Consider the following 16,480-nt stretch of genomic DNA (forward strand, 5'->3'; position numbering starts at 1 on the left):
TTGTATATCTAATATTAGATTTTCGACTTATCCGTATGCGGTCGCACACAATATAACATAAATAACTCGTATTCGGCGGGAAATGGGAGCAAAGGAAGCGTTGCAATAAAACAATTTTAAACGTGTATAAGCACACAAAATTGAAGGCTGATTTAACAATATAAGGATGCCGCCAACACCAAAAGGAACATCGCCAGCCAGTCGTAAACGGTACTGCGGTCTGGGCAACCATCTACTGCGACCTCCACACAAAACAATTACCAACGAGAAACTCCTGAGTTTCGCCAAACATATAAATCCGGAATTGCGTAGGACAACGCTCATCTGTGGAAGCTGCCTTGACACATTGCTGAAAATCTACAAGGTGAAGCTGAAACACGCTGTGCAATTACGAAAGACTAAAAATCGTACCGCAGGCACCACAAATTCCATATCAGATGTGAGCACCAGTCAACAACAGACACAGAGCTCTAGTGTAGTATCGGCATACTCTTCCACATCCGATAGTCCGTCAGCAACATCAACCAGCAACGGTGAGGTCTCCTCCAGCACCAACACGAAGCGCAAACGTCTGGAGCAGCCATCATCCAGCAGCGACGATGATGGCGAGTCCATGCTCAGTCTGAATGCTGTGAATGGAACTCGTCTTCCACATATACAGCCAATACCGAAGCGTCGTCAGTTCGTCCACCTAAATAAAGATGTGATGGACATTTATTTGAGTGGTACAACGGGCGGGTAACAGATTGAATATATGTTCATTATTAATAGATTTTTTTGGGAAGTTCTCTGGCAGCTTCTATTAACTCGCAATTAAGACTAAAGAACGTGATGCTAAAACTAAACGCATTAGGCTGATTACGCACTTGCATGTTAATTATATTTTGTAATCTCTGAAGTTATTGTTAAGCTAAGTGCAATAAAAAGCACAGTAAAAACGTTCAACCATTTTCATTTATGCACAAAGCTACAGAAATATGTCGATAATGCATTATCAAAGACGTGATATTCTGTATACAATCAACAAATCTTTGGCTTTAGAAAAATGATTGGTTCATTTTATGAAATTATTAATCAAATTAAAATTGGTTATTTTGAGATTTTTAACATGAAAGCTAGTTTATTTATAAAGGCAGTACGATATACGAAAAATAACATGCGAATCAGTTTAATTAACTTAAATTTTAAAATATTTAGAATTACGTTGATTAATGATACAGTTGGTAAAATCCACTGTTATATATAAAAGTGGGACACGGGTAATTTGAAAGTTCCACACTTACTACAGATACATTAAATGACAATACAAAAATGTATTTTTAAAATAATCATGTATTTTTATTAGCTATTCGATTCATCGATGATATATTTCGATTAATTTGAAATCCGATTTATTTATGTTCTGTTAATTTAAAATGCCAATTATTAAATGTTGAATTCGAAATTCTCGAACGTTTTTTATTGATAATTTATATAATTGTATGCTTAGAGATTACACGCGATAGTCGTGTATATCGAATATAAATCCTTTTAAATATCGTGTGTTACAATTATTTTAAGGACTAATCGATTTAAATTTGAATTGAAATTAACCAATTTACAAAAGATATAAGAAATAAATAATAGCAAATATTTTCAGATTAATTGTGCAATTCAAGTGCTTGTTTTATGTTTTCGGTTTTTTTTAGTTTTGACATTCGGTTGCTCTTAAAGGGAAGATCTTTTAGGGGCCGATAAGATTGATGCTCGCACAAGAGTCAGTAAGTAAACAAGGACATACTCAATACAAAAATTTGAATTCGCATACACCTGCACATAATGAATTCACGTACATTTTCGCATACATACATATGTATTTACATACATAAGTACAAACAAAAAAGACATTTTGCTTATATACATATGTATTTGAGAGTTCTGAATTCGAGATAATAGTTAAAACAGTGGTGTCAGTACGCATATTTCGATATGAATTACTCTGGACGAAATGTGCATTAAATTTCTACAGTTAAAAAAAAATAAATCAATAAATTAATAATAATAATAATTATACAAATTGACTATTTTTACTTAAATGTTAAAATAGATAGGAAATAAGAAAGTAAGCAATTTTCTACTTTGCAAAAAATAAGTCGATACTTCATAGCTGTAACGATGAATTTATCATCAGCTGATTCTGTTATGCACTTCCAAAAGTACGCTATTAGCAGAGTTAGTTTGTTTTATATTTTTAATTTTACACTTTTTAACCATTTGTTATTGCTTTTACAAGTGCAAGGTATTTAATCAGTTAATCAAATGTCCTACATAAATAAATTAATTCAAGTATGAAATACATACATATTTTGTTTGGCATACGAAAGATTGAAGTACTTGAAGAATTGCACTGTTAAAAACAAGTTGGCAAAATGTTAAGTTAACATACGAACACTGTAACAGCAGCAGCAAATACAAAATAAAAATAATTGAAATAAACTAAATAACAATAAATTAATAAATTGCCAAAAGAGCATTAGAGTACTTAATTGGCTACCAACTAAGTTTGAACAGTTAATAGCAATAGTCGTCCTCTAAATGGAGTGCCACAAAATTTGTCAAGTCCCATGCCATACGTCGTGCCCATGCTAAAGATAACAGAAGGCAGCCAAAGGTGTGTATATTGTGTCTGCCTCATTAAAGTTTCAGTGATTTACATTATTTGGTGTTGCAGTACGCGATGGGCTGCATCACCAGCACCAACAAGCTGAGTGAGCTGCGACAGGAGAATGTCTTTCGAGTACGTGTGGCCCACTTGCAGCCGAGCGGACCGGAGGCGCCAATTGTGCGCAGCGGCTACTTGGAGTTGACACCACGTGAATTGATATTCATGTCGCCTGGCTGCGAGCCAATTGTGTGGGCATTGCAGCACTTGCGACGGTATGGTCTCAATGGAGATCTGTTTTCCTTCGAGGCTGGACGCCGCTGCATGTCCGGACCGGGCATCTACACGTTTCGCATACACAATGCCGAGCAACTCTATCCGATGTTTCAGCGCTATATCAATGCGGTGAATACGGATGCCTTTGCCCAAGTGGAGCGGGAACGCGAACGGGAGCGCGTAAGTTCCACGCATTCGGTTTCTGTGCTGATGGGACGCAGCGACGTGCAGCCACATAGCAACAATTATCTGGAGCCGGCTCCGATCCTTGCACGAAGCGCATTGCAGTCGCAGCAGCAACACCACCCAAGCGATGCAATCGCCTTGACTTCGGATTCACCCGATTCGCTGCCAAATCTGCAACTTGTCAATGCCGACCAGGTCAGCAATGGAGCGCTGCAGTCGCCTATCACCCCAGGCGCCTATATCAACACAAGTGCCAATGTCTACTTCGATCAGCCGATGCAACGCTTGTTGCAGGAGCAGAGCAGTTGCGGATCCCCGCACCAGGCCACGCCCACCTCCACGAATAGTGCTCTCAGCACCATGCGTAGGCATCATCAGCATCAGCAAAACTTGGGCGATATGCCGCCCCAGGAATCAGCGCCGGCTCTCGCTGAAACGTTGCGTCTATATGCAAACGTGGATCGTTTGCTCTTCGATAGCGACCGTTGCTATGAGAACATCAACCGGTTGGATCTGCCCCTGCTGCCCCGTGACTCTTCGCAGCATTCGGTTGCCTCTTCATCGCAGCAACAGCAGCAGCAGCCGCAGCCTCAGCCGCAGCCTGTTATCCCAACGAGTTTTCCAGGCGTCAACTACATTGTGCTTGACTTGGATCAGCCGCGGAGTCCTGCCCAGAGCTCACCCAAACCGCTAGGCAATAGCTTTGGCAGCGGACTTTCGCTCTCGAACACAGCGCCCTTAACACCGGAAGTAAGTAAAGTATCCGATACGACGACATTGCCGCATAACAGAAACTCCACGGCTGGAGCAGCCGCGACACCAACTACAGAAATTGTGGGCTCTCAAGGCTATTCCACAATTGATTTTATACGTACCTACGCTCTGAATAAATCCTCTACAGCAGCTAACCATGATGTCGACTCTAGCACCAATGGTCAGCATCAACAAGACCATGGATCAGAGGAAGGGGAGCTGCGCAGCACGCGGCACAGCAAATGCATGCGAAAGGCCTACTCAATAAGCGAGTAAATAGACGAATAGCCCAGTTGAGAAGGATGCCAATCAACGAGTAAGAAGCCAGGGAAAAGACCTACACAATAGATAAATAGAAACGGAACAGCGAATTACCAACTTGATATGAAATGAGTCAAGCGATATTAAACCCAACCAAACCAATATCTGGCCAGACGAATAGCGTGCATAATTATCGAGCAGAAAGCAAAGAGGATCCAAATTGGAACGAGTAGGAAATCTTAGACAGACGGCCAGACGAATAGCATACTCAATTTACGAGTAGAAAACGAACGAGTGAAGAGAGTAGAAAGTATAGAAAATCACAATAAAAATGACAAGGAAACCATGCGCGCAACACGTTCAAAAAGGAAGCACAACGAATTTACAAAAAAAAAAAAAAAAAACAAATAATAAGAAAAGGCGCCACAAAACAAAACAAGAAAGGGGTTCAACGTATTGCCCACTAAACCAGAATGGCATTCAAATTATGGCCAAATGTGTATTTGAATATAATCCACAAATGTTTGTATTCAGAGCGAAAACACAAAAATTGCAATCAGGTTGTTTCAATTGATGTACTTAACGTATATATTTATATTTATTATATAGATTTAACTGTGCACATATACAGACAAAAGTATTTTTACATACACACACACATGGGGCTGTTTTTTTTTTTTTTTTTTTTAAAGTGCTAGTCACTTTTGAAATGTGCGAAATGAATTTTCTTTTTGTGAAAATGCAACATGTTAGGCTTTTAAATTAAAAAGTCGTTAATAATTTATGACATATGTAAGTATGTAGATTGTACACATGTGTACATCATGTATTCGTTAAACGTAGTCAAACCAAAATATTTTGTAGTCTGCAGAACATTAAGTTAATGCTTTTTATATTGAATATGTTTGCCAAAAAATCGCTGTTAATCTTATTTATATAAATTGCTTTATTGTTATCCAAAATTGTTTGGAAATTGATGTATGATGAGTCCAGCTATTTATACAGACTATATATATACATATATACATGTATCTTGTTGGATTTGTATTTTAGATGCAGAAATATTTTAATATTATTTGTATTACTGTATAGGGTCTAAGACAAAGATGTGCAATAAAAATGTAATGCGAAAATATTTATAAAAGCGAAATTAATTTTCATTAAATTTAATTTATTTTTGTTTCCTTAAAAGAAAAAAAATATATAGTAAGTCAAGTACAATGGGAAAGAGACAGGTATATACGATATCTATGTGCCTGCTACAAACTTGTTTACGGTATCGCCTTATTCGCGACTGGCTGCTTACGATATTCAGCGTATTCAGTTGGGAAGCTGCAGCTATAAGGAGGCTGCAATCAACGGAACGCTGCATTAAAAGAGATTTCAGTGGACTTCCAATTGGCAGGAATGATAACATAATGAAAGACTTTATACTTAAATACATCAACCTTATTCAAGACTCTTTGATCAAACAGTAATGGTATGAGCTCATAAATTCATTTCATTTACCTTTAGTAATATTTATTCCATATTTCGTATTCACTTTTTCGTCTAGCTACAGTCAACCCCACATATTTTATAATATCGATCACACATACTTTTTTTTTACCTAATTATACATTTTTATACAAAAAGAAGTTTTAAAGTTTCGGATTGAAATAAAACCCAAAATATATTTTTAAGAGACTTAAAATAAAATCAATCCAATTTAAAAGTATCATTTTTTCAGTATTATTACTATTTAACTTGCGCTTATTATTATTATCTCTTACTAGAAAAACCTACCTTTCAATGATAGCACAAATCCAAATTCAAATATTTGTTTTTCTAACTGATGCCCATTGATCTGAATGTATCGATCACAAAACGACTCAAGCATTTCCAGTGTGTACACTGTACAGGCGTCAAGCATTGAAAAAAGCGCCATGTTGTGTTGAAAGTTTTAAACTGATGTACAGAAATGAATTTGAAATGGGTAAAATTTAAAAATGCAAAGTGCATGGTTAAGATACAACCATTGGTAATGATATCACAAATGTATATTGAATTTTAAACTAAAAAATTTGTTTATACATTGTAATTTATGCACCACGAATCCACTCAAACGTTTCCAGTGTGTACACATGCAAATCTTAATTTATTTGAGCGCAAACATCGATAAACTGTTGGAGCTGTGTTGTGTTTACCGTTTTAAACTCAAATGTAGCGACGGATAGTAAGTGGCGCAAGTTAGTAAATATAATTGGCAAGATTAACAGACTGCATAAACAGTCGCACTCTTATAGCTTCAGCATACATATATGCGACATCAGCTGCAGTTGAATAAATTCAATTACAATTCAGCTGCAATAATATACACGTAGCCGGGGCGAGACACACTCATTTTATTTTCATTGGCTCTCACAAATTACTAATACAACGATCTTTATAGCGGTCTTCGTTCCCCCACAACGTCACACTCATTATCAACAATTGCGGCAGCCAAGAGAAGCAATTCCCGGCTCAATTTCAGTGAGACTTGTGCCATTGACTTTAACTGCCATGGTCGGGCGCATCAAATTGTGTGCACTCTTGACATTTGTCTATTTTTTGACCTTGACAAAATGCGATCTCGGAACGGATTTGGCAGCACGTATTGCACCAGACACATCGCCCGATGTACAGGAAGATGCTGCGAAACAGCTTATTCAGCGTGTTATTGGACTTCGAGCATCGCAATGGTTTCAGGTGGAAGTTAACAGGATTCTGGACCCGAGTAGCTATCAGGTGGGTCAATCAATCTGTAATTGTGTATATACATATATTGGCTGCTGATTATTCAGTTAGAATAATCAAGAAATCAACATGATTTTCAATTATAGATAAGTCGCTTAGATAATGGAAGGGTGTTGATTACTGGATCAAATGGAGTCTCTGTATGCAAGGGCTTCCATTATTATCTAAAGTTTGTGCTGAAAAAAGATTTCGATTGGTTTAAAACGCATATTGAGCTGCCGGAAGACTGGGATCCGCCTAATGTAACACACCGCTCAAAATCCAGCAGTCCGCTTATCTATTATCAAAATCCTTGCGTTTGGAGCTATAGCTTTGTATGGTGGCAATTTGATGAGTGGCGGCGTCACATCGATTGGATGGCCATGATGGGCATTAATCTAGTGATCGCCCCCAATCAGGAGACCATCTGGCAGGATGTCTATACAGAGCTGGGACTAACGCCACAGGAAATCGAGGCACACTTTGCGGGTCCTGCATTCCAAGCCTGGCAACGCATGGGCAATTTGCGAAGCTGGGGTGGACCTTTGCCGCCTGCACACAGGCAGCTGCAGCAACTACTGCAACAGCGGATACTAGCGGCACAGCGTGAGCTGGGCATGAGCGTGGCTCTGCCTGCGTTTAGTGGATATGTGCCGACCGCAATGCGGCGCGTCTTTCCCAATGCCAGCTTCACGCAGTCCGACCGATGGAACCATTTTCCTGATCCCTATTGCTGTGTCCTGTTTGTTGAGCCGCAAGATCCGCTCTTTCAGCAGGTGGGCGCAATGTTTTTGCGCCGGGTCATCCAAGTCTATGGCTCCAATCACATCTACTTCAGTGATCCGTTCAACGAGATGATGCCACGTGTTCGCGAGCCGAACTACGTGCGATACACAGCCAAGGCCATTTACAACTCGATGCAAGTGGTGGATGCTGATGCTGTGTGGCTGATACAGGGTTGGATGTTCTTGAAGTCCGTCTACTGGACAAATGACCTCATCGAGGCGTACCTCACCGCTGTGCCACGGGGTCGCATCCTGGCGTTGGACCTACAAAGCGAACAATTTCCGCAATACGAGCGGACGCACTCCTACTATGGCCAGCCCTTTGTGTGGTGCATGCTGAACAATTTCGGTGGCAACCTTGGCCTCTTTGGCTCCGCCCAGCTGATCCCTAGTGGAATCATAGCTGCACGCTCCATGCCCAACGGCAGTATGGTGGGCGTGGGTATAACGCCCGAAGGCATCGGCCAAAACTATGCCTTGTTCGCCCTTACTCTCGAGCAAGCCTGGAGTCCAGATGAGCTGCAGCTTGAAGATTGGTTCGAGTACTTTGCTTTGACACGTTACGGCGTAAATGATACGCGCTTATCGCAGGTGTGGCAACTTCTGCGGGAGAGCGTTTACTCCTTTCAAGGCCGAGAGCGCATGCGTGGAAAGTATACGTTGAACAAAAGGCCGAGCTTACATCATTATCCTTGGGTTTGGTACAATGTAACCATGGTCTATGAGGCTTGGCGCCTAATGCTGGAAGCGAAGGAAACGGTACCTCTAAATGATAACAGGCGTGCCATCTATGAGCACGACTTGGTGGATATCACGCGCCAGTGTCTCCAGCTGAGCTTCGATCGCTTTTACGTCAATCTCAAGTCAGCTTGTCGCCATAAGCAACTCAATCGTGTGGAATATCTGGCTGGCAAACTGTTGGAACTGTTTGCAGATATGGAGCGAATACTAGCCAGTGGAGAGCATTATTTACTGGGCAACTGGCTGGAGGCCGCCAAGCGATTGGCGCCCAGTGAGGAACAGCGTCCAATCTACGAATTTAATGCACGAAATCAACTGACGTCCTGGGGACCAAATTATCAGATTCCTGACTATGCGACGAAACAATGGTCTGGCCTGATGAGCGATTATTTCCAGCCCCGTTGGAATATGTTTCTGGAGGCTGTAATACAGGCGCTGAAAACACAGACGCCTTTCAATTACTCCGAATTCAAACAGCGGGTTGAGAACGAAATCGAGTTGCCATTTAGCAACCACACCAAGGCATATCCCACATCTCCAGTAGGGAGCACGTGGAATATCTCACACGATATCTATGAGAAATGGAATGCTTATTCGAGAGATACGCTCTTTCTGAATTATTGCCAAATTGCTGTAACGGTAGCGCAAACCCAAAAATCAGGAGAAGAGGAGTGGTAATAATAAAGAAATGCATTAAATGATGAAATGATAATCATTCATAATAAAAATAATTTTCTCTAGATTATCATTTTTTATAATTGACAGATAAAAACTCTTAATATATATAATAATTAAAAATATAAGCTTCAGTGTTGCGTTTTATTTATAAAAATAATTATATAATGTTTGAGTTATAAATATAAAAAAAATTATTTTTTTTTTAGTAAAAATGAAAAACAATTTAAGATATGTTCATTAAATATTATTTTGGAGTTTTTGTTGGTTTTCCATTTCTATTCATGTGGAAAACGAAACGAATGAAAAATAGTTCAAAATTAAACTCAATAGGAAAATAATGATCTGATCTTGGTTTAGCTCACAAACCTACCTCAATTCAAAACATTCTTTCCGATCCCCATTCACAAATTTGCATACATACATACATACATACGTACATACATTGAGATATGAACTTTATGGGTTTTTAATTGATTTTTATTTAAATTATTGTACAAACTAATTTAAATGTAAAAATTTAAACATCTTCATCAATCAATCATACGCATACGAATTACTATGGTTATTTTCTGTTTGTTTTGCAATTGTGTGAAATGTGTTTCGTTTGTGTGTGTTTTCAGTTTGTTGCAACGCACATTACACAGGCATGTACATATTTTATTGGATTGGTTTTATGCAAGTGGTTTACATAAAATTAATCATTTACTTGATGTGTGTGTGTGTGTGGGTGTGGTGGCAAACTACATAAAGTTTATATTAATATAAATTGTTTCTTTCGTTTGTATGTGGAAAAAGAAGTATGGGAGATGTATTCGCTCGTTTTCATTTTCATTCATACACGATATTTCTACAATTATACTCATTTAAAAATTTCAAACAAACATTATCATTATTATTATTATTATTATAATATGCATTTAGTATTTATGTATGTATAAAGTTTTCATCTTTCGTTTGCTTTGTAATGTAGACGACGATGTTTTACAGCTAAGTTTTGGGGATAGGGAGTGCGTGGTTTTGTTGTTGCTTGTTGGTGGCAAAAGTACGCAAAATATGTTAAATCATATTAAGGTATGCAATTGCGCACATTAACCGCTTACATTCTCGTATATTTTAACCAACTGTCAGCATGTATATGTTCCTCTGTTTTTGTGTGTGTGTGTGTGTGGCTATGTGTGCTCTAGTGTTTGTGTGTGGGGGTGTGTGTATATATATAACGTTTATACTCATATGCATTCAATCAAACAAACATTTATACTTTTCCTCTAATTGAGAAAACACTCATACATTATTTGCAATCATAAATCATCAATCAATCATTATCATCAGCATACTCAAGCTTCAACTAACATCATGCAAGCAGCAGCAGCAGCTACTCAGCATATTTTTATTCATCCTGCATATCCTCTGGCAATTCGTGCGGATTTAACATGCCCGGAATATTACGTTGCATTTGACGTTTATTGGACTGCTCCTCAGCCAATGCTGCCTCACGTTCCTCCAGATACAAATCGGAATCATCCTCGCCAGTGGCCTCCTAAACATAATATATGAATGTGATTAATAGAAAGGCCAAAGTAAATAATGTTCTACTCCTTTTTTCGCATTTTACTCACGCGTATTTGTATTAGAAAGTCTCTCAAATGCTCCTTAAATGCTTGTACATTCTCGTCCAAATTGAAAAGGCCAGTGACAAAGACTTTGATCTGATTATCTGATAAATGATTAAATGCTGACTTTAGCAATGAGGCCACATATTCCTGTATGAATATCATATTATCCGGTATGGGGCCCAGCTCAACCGTTATCTTTCGATTCTCTACCAAAGAGAACATATAGGCCAATATAATGGCATGATTAGGCAGGCCCGCTGTATGCGAAGTGTCGGTAACCACTGAGAAGATTTGCATAAGGATATCCGTAAAGTAGGTTTGATAGAAACTCTGCGCTGCATTCGGATGCTGTTCAAGATTCTGCAGCATCTGTGAACGAGAAATATTATATTATAGATATCATATATCACTAAATCATTATTGAAGTAATCAACTTACTTTGTATAGTATATTTAAGCCCATGTCGGCCACATTGCGCATTGTGTGCTTGAATGCCCATACCACAGAGTCGAATACCAATTTAAACTGAGCCGGCGGTATGTTGAGGAACGCCTTGAAGCAGTGCGCATTGACCGCCTGCAGCAGCTCATAGAAACTGAAGCGATGCTGCGGAAAATCTTCGAAATTCTTATTGATCATGTCTAGCGTGCATTCAAATACAGCATCGAAGATTTTTGGTACTTCATTTGTGATATGCTGGCGCAATTTATTCACAATCGTTGCCATCGCGCTCAGAACTTTGGGCTCACGCGCGGACGGAACTTTACACCGCTATAAAAAATATATATTTCAAATAATTAAAATCAAAACTAGATAAGCTTACAGATAAGGCAATAAACCTATAACAATTGTAGTATGGCCTATATAATCGCGACACGTCATAGGGTCAGTCGATAGATTATAAGGTTTTTTCTGCAATTGGCTATTAAATTATTGGAGCTATATAAATATTATTCGCAATTAATATTTCTAGATGTGTCAAGTAAAGAGACTAAATATTTACTAAGTATTCAGAAATTAAGTCTTAGAGTACTAAATTTTCTATAATATATGGGAAAATGGTTTTTCTGTTTGTAAAGACTGTCCAGAGTTTTTTTGCTTAGCGAATGCTAAATGCATTTTGAATATCTTTGTGTAATGAAACATTTATGCAGTTATACTAAAGCTAAGTATTTTAAAATAAGAATAATTTCTTAAATTTAAAAAGCTTTTCTGTCTTCTTATATTCTCTAAAAAAAATACCACATGATCATGCCTATGAGGAAATATCCAACTAGAAAAATATTTAATAAATAATTATGCTGTGAATATTATAATTTGAGACAAATTGTATGAAATATATTTGTATATATTTTATATAAAAGAGATTAATATTTCTATGTTATTTAATTCCCTCTTGGTCACATTAAAATTTATAAAAAACAGAGGCATATTATATCGTCTGTCAATTTAAATTTCACTTAAATTATGATTTTGGGAGACAAACTAAAAAAGAGAAAAGCTCCAGTGATACATAAACTAACTTATTGGTAGGTCAAATATTATCTACCATTTCAATATTGGCTAGAGAATGTAGGTTAAATGCGGAGTAAGGGAGTTCATAGATAAGTTACAAGTTTTTAAATTTTAATATATATTTTTAGATTATTTAGTCCGTCTTTTTCACCGAAAGCTAATCTGTGTTTGCAAAACTCGTAATTTTAAATTGAACTATTTTGTAGGCTAATCTATTCTCCTTTCTTACAAACATTAAAGGTTTGCTACTACCTCATTGTTTCTCTACATCTATTCCCTTGAAATTGATAAATGCAAAACAAAGATAACAAATTATCCAATATGTATATAATTTGTAAGCAGAAATAATTACACACCTGATAATCCATCAAGATGGCGTCCAATAAGGGCGGTATAAAGTTGTCCATAACTAATTGATTGTCATTGGAGCGCGATACCCATTCGGCTATCAAATTGAGGGTCTCCTTCTTCACGACATGCATTGATTTGATCAGCGGCTGATTGTTCACATTGACGCCATTCACCTCAATGGCCTGAATGATGTTCTCCGATGTGATCTTGTACACATTTAGCATATCCAAATAAATCCGACCCAATTGAATGACATAGGCGTGACCCAGTGCTTTGCAGGCGGCCACATTTGTCTTCAGTATGCTGCCCAGCTGCTTAACGGCTGTCATGTTTTTAAGAAAATCGACATTTTTCGATGCCCGCGATATGATATCGTCCCACACTTGATTCGGCAACAGCATGTACCGTTCTATAAGCGCATCCTGTTGCACCTGATCCACTTGAGCAGAGATCATATAGCCGACTGCCTCATAGAATGTGTGTACCTTAAAAGGAAGAGTTTAGCCGTTTAATTTAGGCCGTCAGTGTGCATTGTTAGCCACGTCGCTTACCTGTTGCGGCTGCAGATCACATATTATGCTGCTCATAGTACTGAGAATCTCGTCAATGAAGGTGCACGCCTCGTTCGGTTGTATTGTAACAAAATAGCGACGACACTTAATTGCTATCTTAATGAATGTGTCGCAGGCCATGTCCTGGACACCGTCGTGCGTTTCGTGCATAAATTCAAACAGCTTGTTCACCACCGTCTTTAGGAATTTCCAATGGGCGCGAAGAAAGCGTGGATACTGTCCCACCACATACATAATATTGGACGCAATGATCGCCTTATTGTCCTTGCCCTTCTTCTGTTCGCAGAGTCCAAGCAGGTCCTTGATGACGGTGACCAGAAATCGTTTTTCATCTTCTTCACAGAATGCGCCTGCAGAAAAAATTGTAAAATATGTAAATTAATTTAAATTTCATTTTGATTAATTAACTCTTGCTTAAATTATCTTTTCATTTTGTTTGTTTCGTGTTTTTCAAGTTTTAATTAAAATAAATATTTTTAAATTTAATCGATTTTCAGATCATAAAAAATTAAAAGCTTACCCGATATTGAGCCAATTGCCCAGCATAGAGTGTTGAGATTTTTCCAGGAGAATTCAGTGCCATTGACCTGATTTAATAGCTTAAGGGTCATAATCCGATCCGTATCCGCACAATCCAAATGGGTGAGAAACACCAAGGTTTCCCTCATATTTTTGTACAAATTAATCGAATTGGTATCCTTCATGAATTCGCGAACCACTTCGCCATTCTCGTTCTCGACAACAAGAACTTCCTCTGGCTTGGCCATGCGAGAAATCATGATGAAGCGAACCTTAGACAAAATTGGTGCATAGAATCGACGCCGGGGATAAACTTGCTGTCGCTTCGATGACTCCAGTGTGGGTGGAAAGAATTCGGTATTGTACAGATTCTCGACAAGACAATTCCAGTATTCCAGACAGATTTTGAACACCTCCACATCCTCAACCTCACTGATCATGACCAGATACAGGAGTGCCTGGTTCAAGTAATCCACATACTTGGCATCTTCCACAAGTTTGCCATGCTCCTTGAGGAACGTGCAGAGGAACATGGCCAGATTCAGCACCAGCTCCTGTTCCGTATCGCTGCCGCACAGGAACACTTGATTCATATTCATATTTTGACCAATAATCTGGTCCAGCTGCACCATTGTGTCCTTGAACAGCGTTGCAAAATTATCGTTGTAATTGGCCGCCGATAAGCCCGCAATTTCGGATAGGCACTTCAGGGTTACATTGCGAAACATCGGAACGCTCAGAAACTTGAAGATCAAAGTCTCTATAAGCGTCGTCTCGAAGATGTAGCCCAATGGTATCCAGTTGAGAAAGCGCAGTAGCGTCTCTAGCGTGACCTGTATCAGCGCCGCGTTCATTGAATTCTCCAGCACAAACGAACAGAGGGTAAAAATTTGCGAAAATTCCGAACACATCGTATCCTTCAAATGCTTGGCCTTCGTCTGTGTTATTTGCCCGAGCGAGAAATCAAAGACCTCTTCGCTTAGATTTTTCAATATAACCATATTGTTCATGCACAGGCTCTCGTTCGTTTTCGATGCACCGACTATATCGCTGATGAACGTCTCCCAGTTGCGCGGCCATTCGCGCTTAAGGATCTGCACCAATATCATATTCAGCTTATTCAAATAAACTTTGTTCTGCTCCATGATGGCCGGATCCGAGGATGTTTTTATGATTAGGCTGACGACATACTTTTTGATGCCCTCGCATTGATTGCGTGGTAGCACCTTCCAGCGTGTCTTGATCACCTCCTCGAGAATTTGAAGTGCATAAAACTTGGTTTGCTGATTCTGTGAATATTCGAGTATACTGTCGACACGCGTCCAGGCCTCCGGATGCTCCTTTAGTGTGGTTAGTATGTCCTGCGCCAGTCGCAATTGCTCACCCTGCGACGAGTAGAGCGCCTCCACAATCTTATCGAGCAGATTAATGTCTAGCTTCTGGTTGAAGTCGAGCAACTTGCTCGCTTCATCGGAGCTCAACATCGCCATCGCTTTGTAGTAAAAGCAGCGTTCGCGTCTGCGTCGCTCAGCAGCAGCAGCACCAGCAGTCGCTGTGTCCGCGTTAATTTTGATTGATTTTCGCTTGCTCCTCCGGCTAAAACGAGTGGGGAATGCGCGTCAGTGATGAAATCTGTGGTAGCTGGCAGCTGCTGTTTGGTTGATGGGTCGCCTGGTCGCCTGGATTGACTCTATAGAAGAATCGAACATATCGAAAATTACATTTATCGGCATAAAGGCAACCATATTTCTTTTTTACATACATTTACGTATGTTTTCTTATTTTCTACACACATGTACACACAAACACCAATGAACGATTGCTTGTGGCGCGCTTACTTTTTTTTCGCACATACGAGCACACACACACTCTCACACCGTAGAGATGAGCGATATTTGCGTACCTGTTACTTATCCCAAGCATCTCCCAGTGCGCGAGTCACTAGTAGTTAAGTGACGAACAAAAATTGAAATCATTTTTTTTAATTTATTCTCAAATAAATTAAAACGATCGTGAGATTTGTGTTTAATGTCGTGTTTCATGTTTATATTAACGGGCAGGATCAGAAATCTGCATTATTGCTGCATGTCACGGTCATTTCAGATACCGCTCATCTCTAGCACACACAAATACACACGCACACACATGCCGCTTACACATGCAAAATACAATCAAAGCAGCGCAACGCATCTCGAGACTGCGACGGCATTTCACAAATCTATAATGTACGCACGGCTTTGGGTTGTTGTACAACACATTTGTTGTTTAATTAAACGCGCTCTTAGACACATTTAATTTATATTAACTTTCACACGCACTTACCTAGATTTAGAAAAGCGTTGCAACCTACGATTCCCAAGAAACAGCGTGGAAAACGAAAGCGCAAAACGAGTGAAAAGACTACAACGTTTTTGTCCAGACAGGGAAAAAATTTATTTTCATTTGCGAGATGCACAAGTCAATTTTAAATCTTTTGTCGCAAAATACATGCACGCTGAGCGATTTTTTGCTATTTGGTTAACAACGGTTGACGTTGTGACCAATTTGTATGTTTGAAACAAACTTTTTCGCAGTACTTTTCTTCTCCTTCTGTAGTGAAAACCAGGGATGGACCACAAGCGTCATGCGCGGTGCCGGAATCGAGTAGAGTTTATATAAACAGAAGTAAGGTATAGAGACCACAAAGTAAATAGGGAGAAATGCTTTAAAGAAGATTCTAAATTTTTTAAATTATGAAGTCAGCCCGTATTTAATAAATATCTACCGGCACAATTAACAAAACACAGTGTTTCCATATTATACAAACATGGAGCCCTGACTAAAAAACGGTTGTAG

At 39.0% G+C, this 16,480-nt stretch overlaps 4 protein-coding genes across 6 annotated transcripts; 3 read left to right on the forward strand and 1 right to left on the reverse strand.

Moving 5' to 3' along the window:
* The first annotated feature begins 23 nt into the window (after positions 1 to 23).
* LOC6576182 lies at positions 24 to 945 on the forward strand. Its single transcript, XM_032729268.2, has one exon. It carries the CDS (start codon positions 167 to 169, stop codon positions 740 to 742), a length of 576 nt encoding a protein of 191 aa, XP_032585159.1. The 5' UTR covers positions 24 to 166; the 3' UTR covers positions 743 to 945.
* Positions 946 to 2,173: 1,228 nt separating this feature from the next.
* LOC6576183 lies at positions 2,174 to 5,252 on the forward strand. The gene is made up of 2 exons (XM_002002146.4): positions 2,174 to 2,650; positions 2,711 to 5,252. The coding sequence occupies exon 2, from the start codon at positions 2,717 to 2,719 to the stop codon at positions 4,130 to 4,132; it is 1,416 nt and encodes a 471-aa protein (XP_002002182.1). The 5' UTR covers positions 2,174 to 2,650; positions 2,711 to 2,716; the 3' UTR covers positions 4,133 to 5,252.
* Positions 5,253 to 6,073: 821 nt separating this feature from the next.
* On the forward strand, positions 6,074 to 9,139 carry LOC6576184 (alpha-N-acetylglucosaminidase). Of its 3 annotated transcripts, none has more exons than XM_032728708.2 (3): positions 6,074 to 6,092; positions 6,549 to 6,883; positions 6,979 to 9,139. In XM_032728708.2, exons 1-3 carry the CDS (start codon positions 6,089 to 6,091, stop codon positions 9,073 to 9,075), a joined length of 2,436 nt encoding a protein of 811 aa, XP_032584599.2. In that variant the 5' UTR covers positions 6,074 to 6,088; the 3' UTR covers positions 9,076 to 9,139. The 3 variants fall into 3 exon arrangements, with proteins under 3 accessions (XP_032584599.2, XP_002002183.2, XP_032584600.2); XM_002002147.4 differs by lacking the exon at positions 6,074 to 6,092 and adding an exon at positions 6,259 to 6,345; XM_032728709.2 differs by lacking the exon at positions 6,074 to 6,092 and adding an exon at positions 6,263 to 6,332.
* Positions 9,140 to 9,945: 806 nt separating this feature from the next.
* Positions 9,946 to 16,442, reverse strand: LOC6576185 (exportin-1). The gene is made up of 7 exons (XM_002002148.4): positions 15,968 to 16,442; positions 13,647 to 15,335; positions 13,106 to 13,476; positions 12,560 to 13,039; positions 11,127 to 11,459; positions 10,692 to 11,057; positions 9,946 to 10,612 (listed from the first exon to the last, which is right to left on the reverse strand). The coding sequence occupies exons 2-7, from the start codon at positions 15,133 to 15,135 to the stop codon at positions 10,463 to 10,465; spliced, it is 3,189 nt and encodes a 1,062-aa protein (XP_002002184.1). The 5' UTR covers positions 15,136 to 15,335; positions 15,968 to 16,442; the 3' UTR covers positions 9,946 to 10,462.
* Between the last annotated feature and the right edge of the window lie 38 nt (positions 16,443 to 16,480).

The sequence above is a fragment of the Drosophila mojavensis genome, unplaced genomic scaffold, assembly GCF_018153725.1.
Source record: "Drosophila mojavensis isolate 15081-1352.22 unplaced genomic scaffold, ASM1815372v1 contig_36, whole genome shotgun sequence".
In the NCBI taxonomy this organism is placed as follows: Eukaryota; Metazoa; Arthropoda; class Insecta; order Diptera; family Drosophilidae; genus Drosophila; species Drosophila mojavensis.

Coding starts and splice junctions, on each gene's coding strand:
- LOC6576184 (XM_032728708.2), top strand. Junction 6,884..6,978: donor TGGACCCGAGTAGCTATCAG/GTGGGTCAATCA, acceptor TTTCAATTATAG/ATAAGTCGCTTAGATAATGG.
- LOC6576183 (XM_002002146.4), top strand. CDS start 2,717: ATGGGCTGCATCACCAGCACCAACAAGCTGAGTGAGCTGCGACAGGAG.
- LOC6576182 (XM_032729268.2), top strand. CDS start 167: ATGCCGCCAACACCAAAAGGAACATCGCCAGCCAGTCGTAAACGGTAC.
- LOC6576185 (XM_002002148.4), bottom strand. CDS start 15,135: ATGGCGATGTTGAGCTCCGATGAAGCGAGCAAGTTGCTCGACTTCAAC. Junction 13,477..13,646: donor GGCAATTGGCTCAATATCGG/GTAAGCTTTTAA, acceptor TTTTTTCTGCAG/GCGCATTCTGTGAAGAAGAT. Junction 13,040..13,105: donor GTGATCTGCAGCCGCAACAG/GTAAGCGACGTG, acceptor CTTCCTTTTAAG/GTACACACATTCTATGAGGC.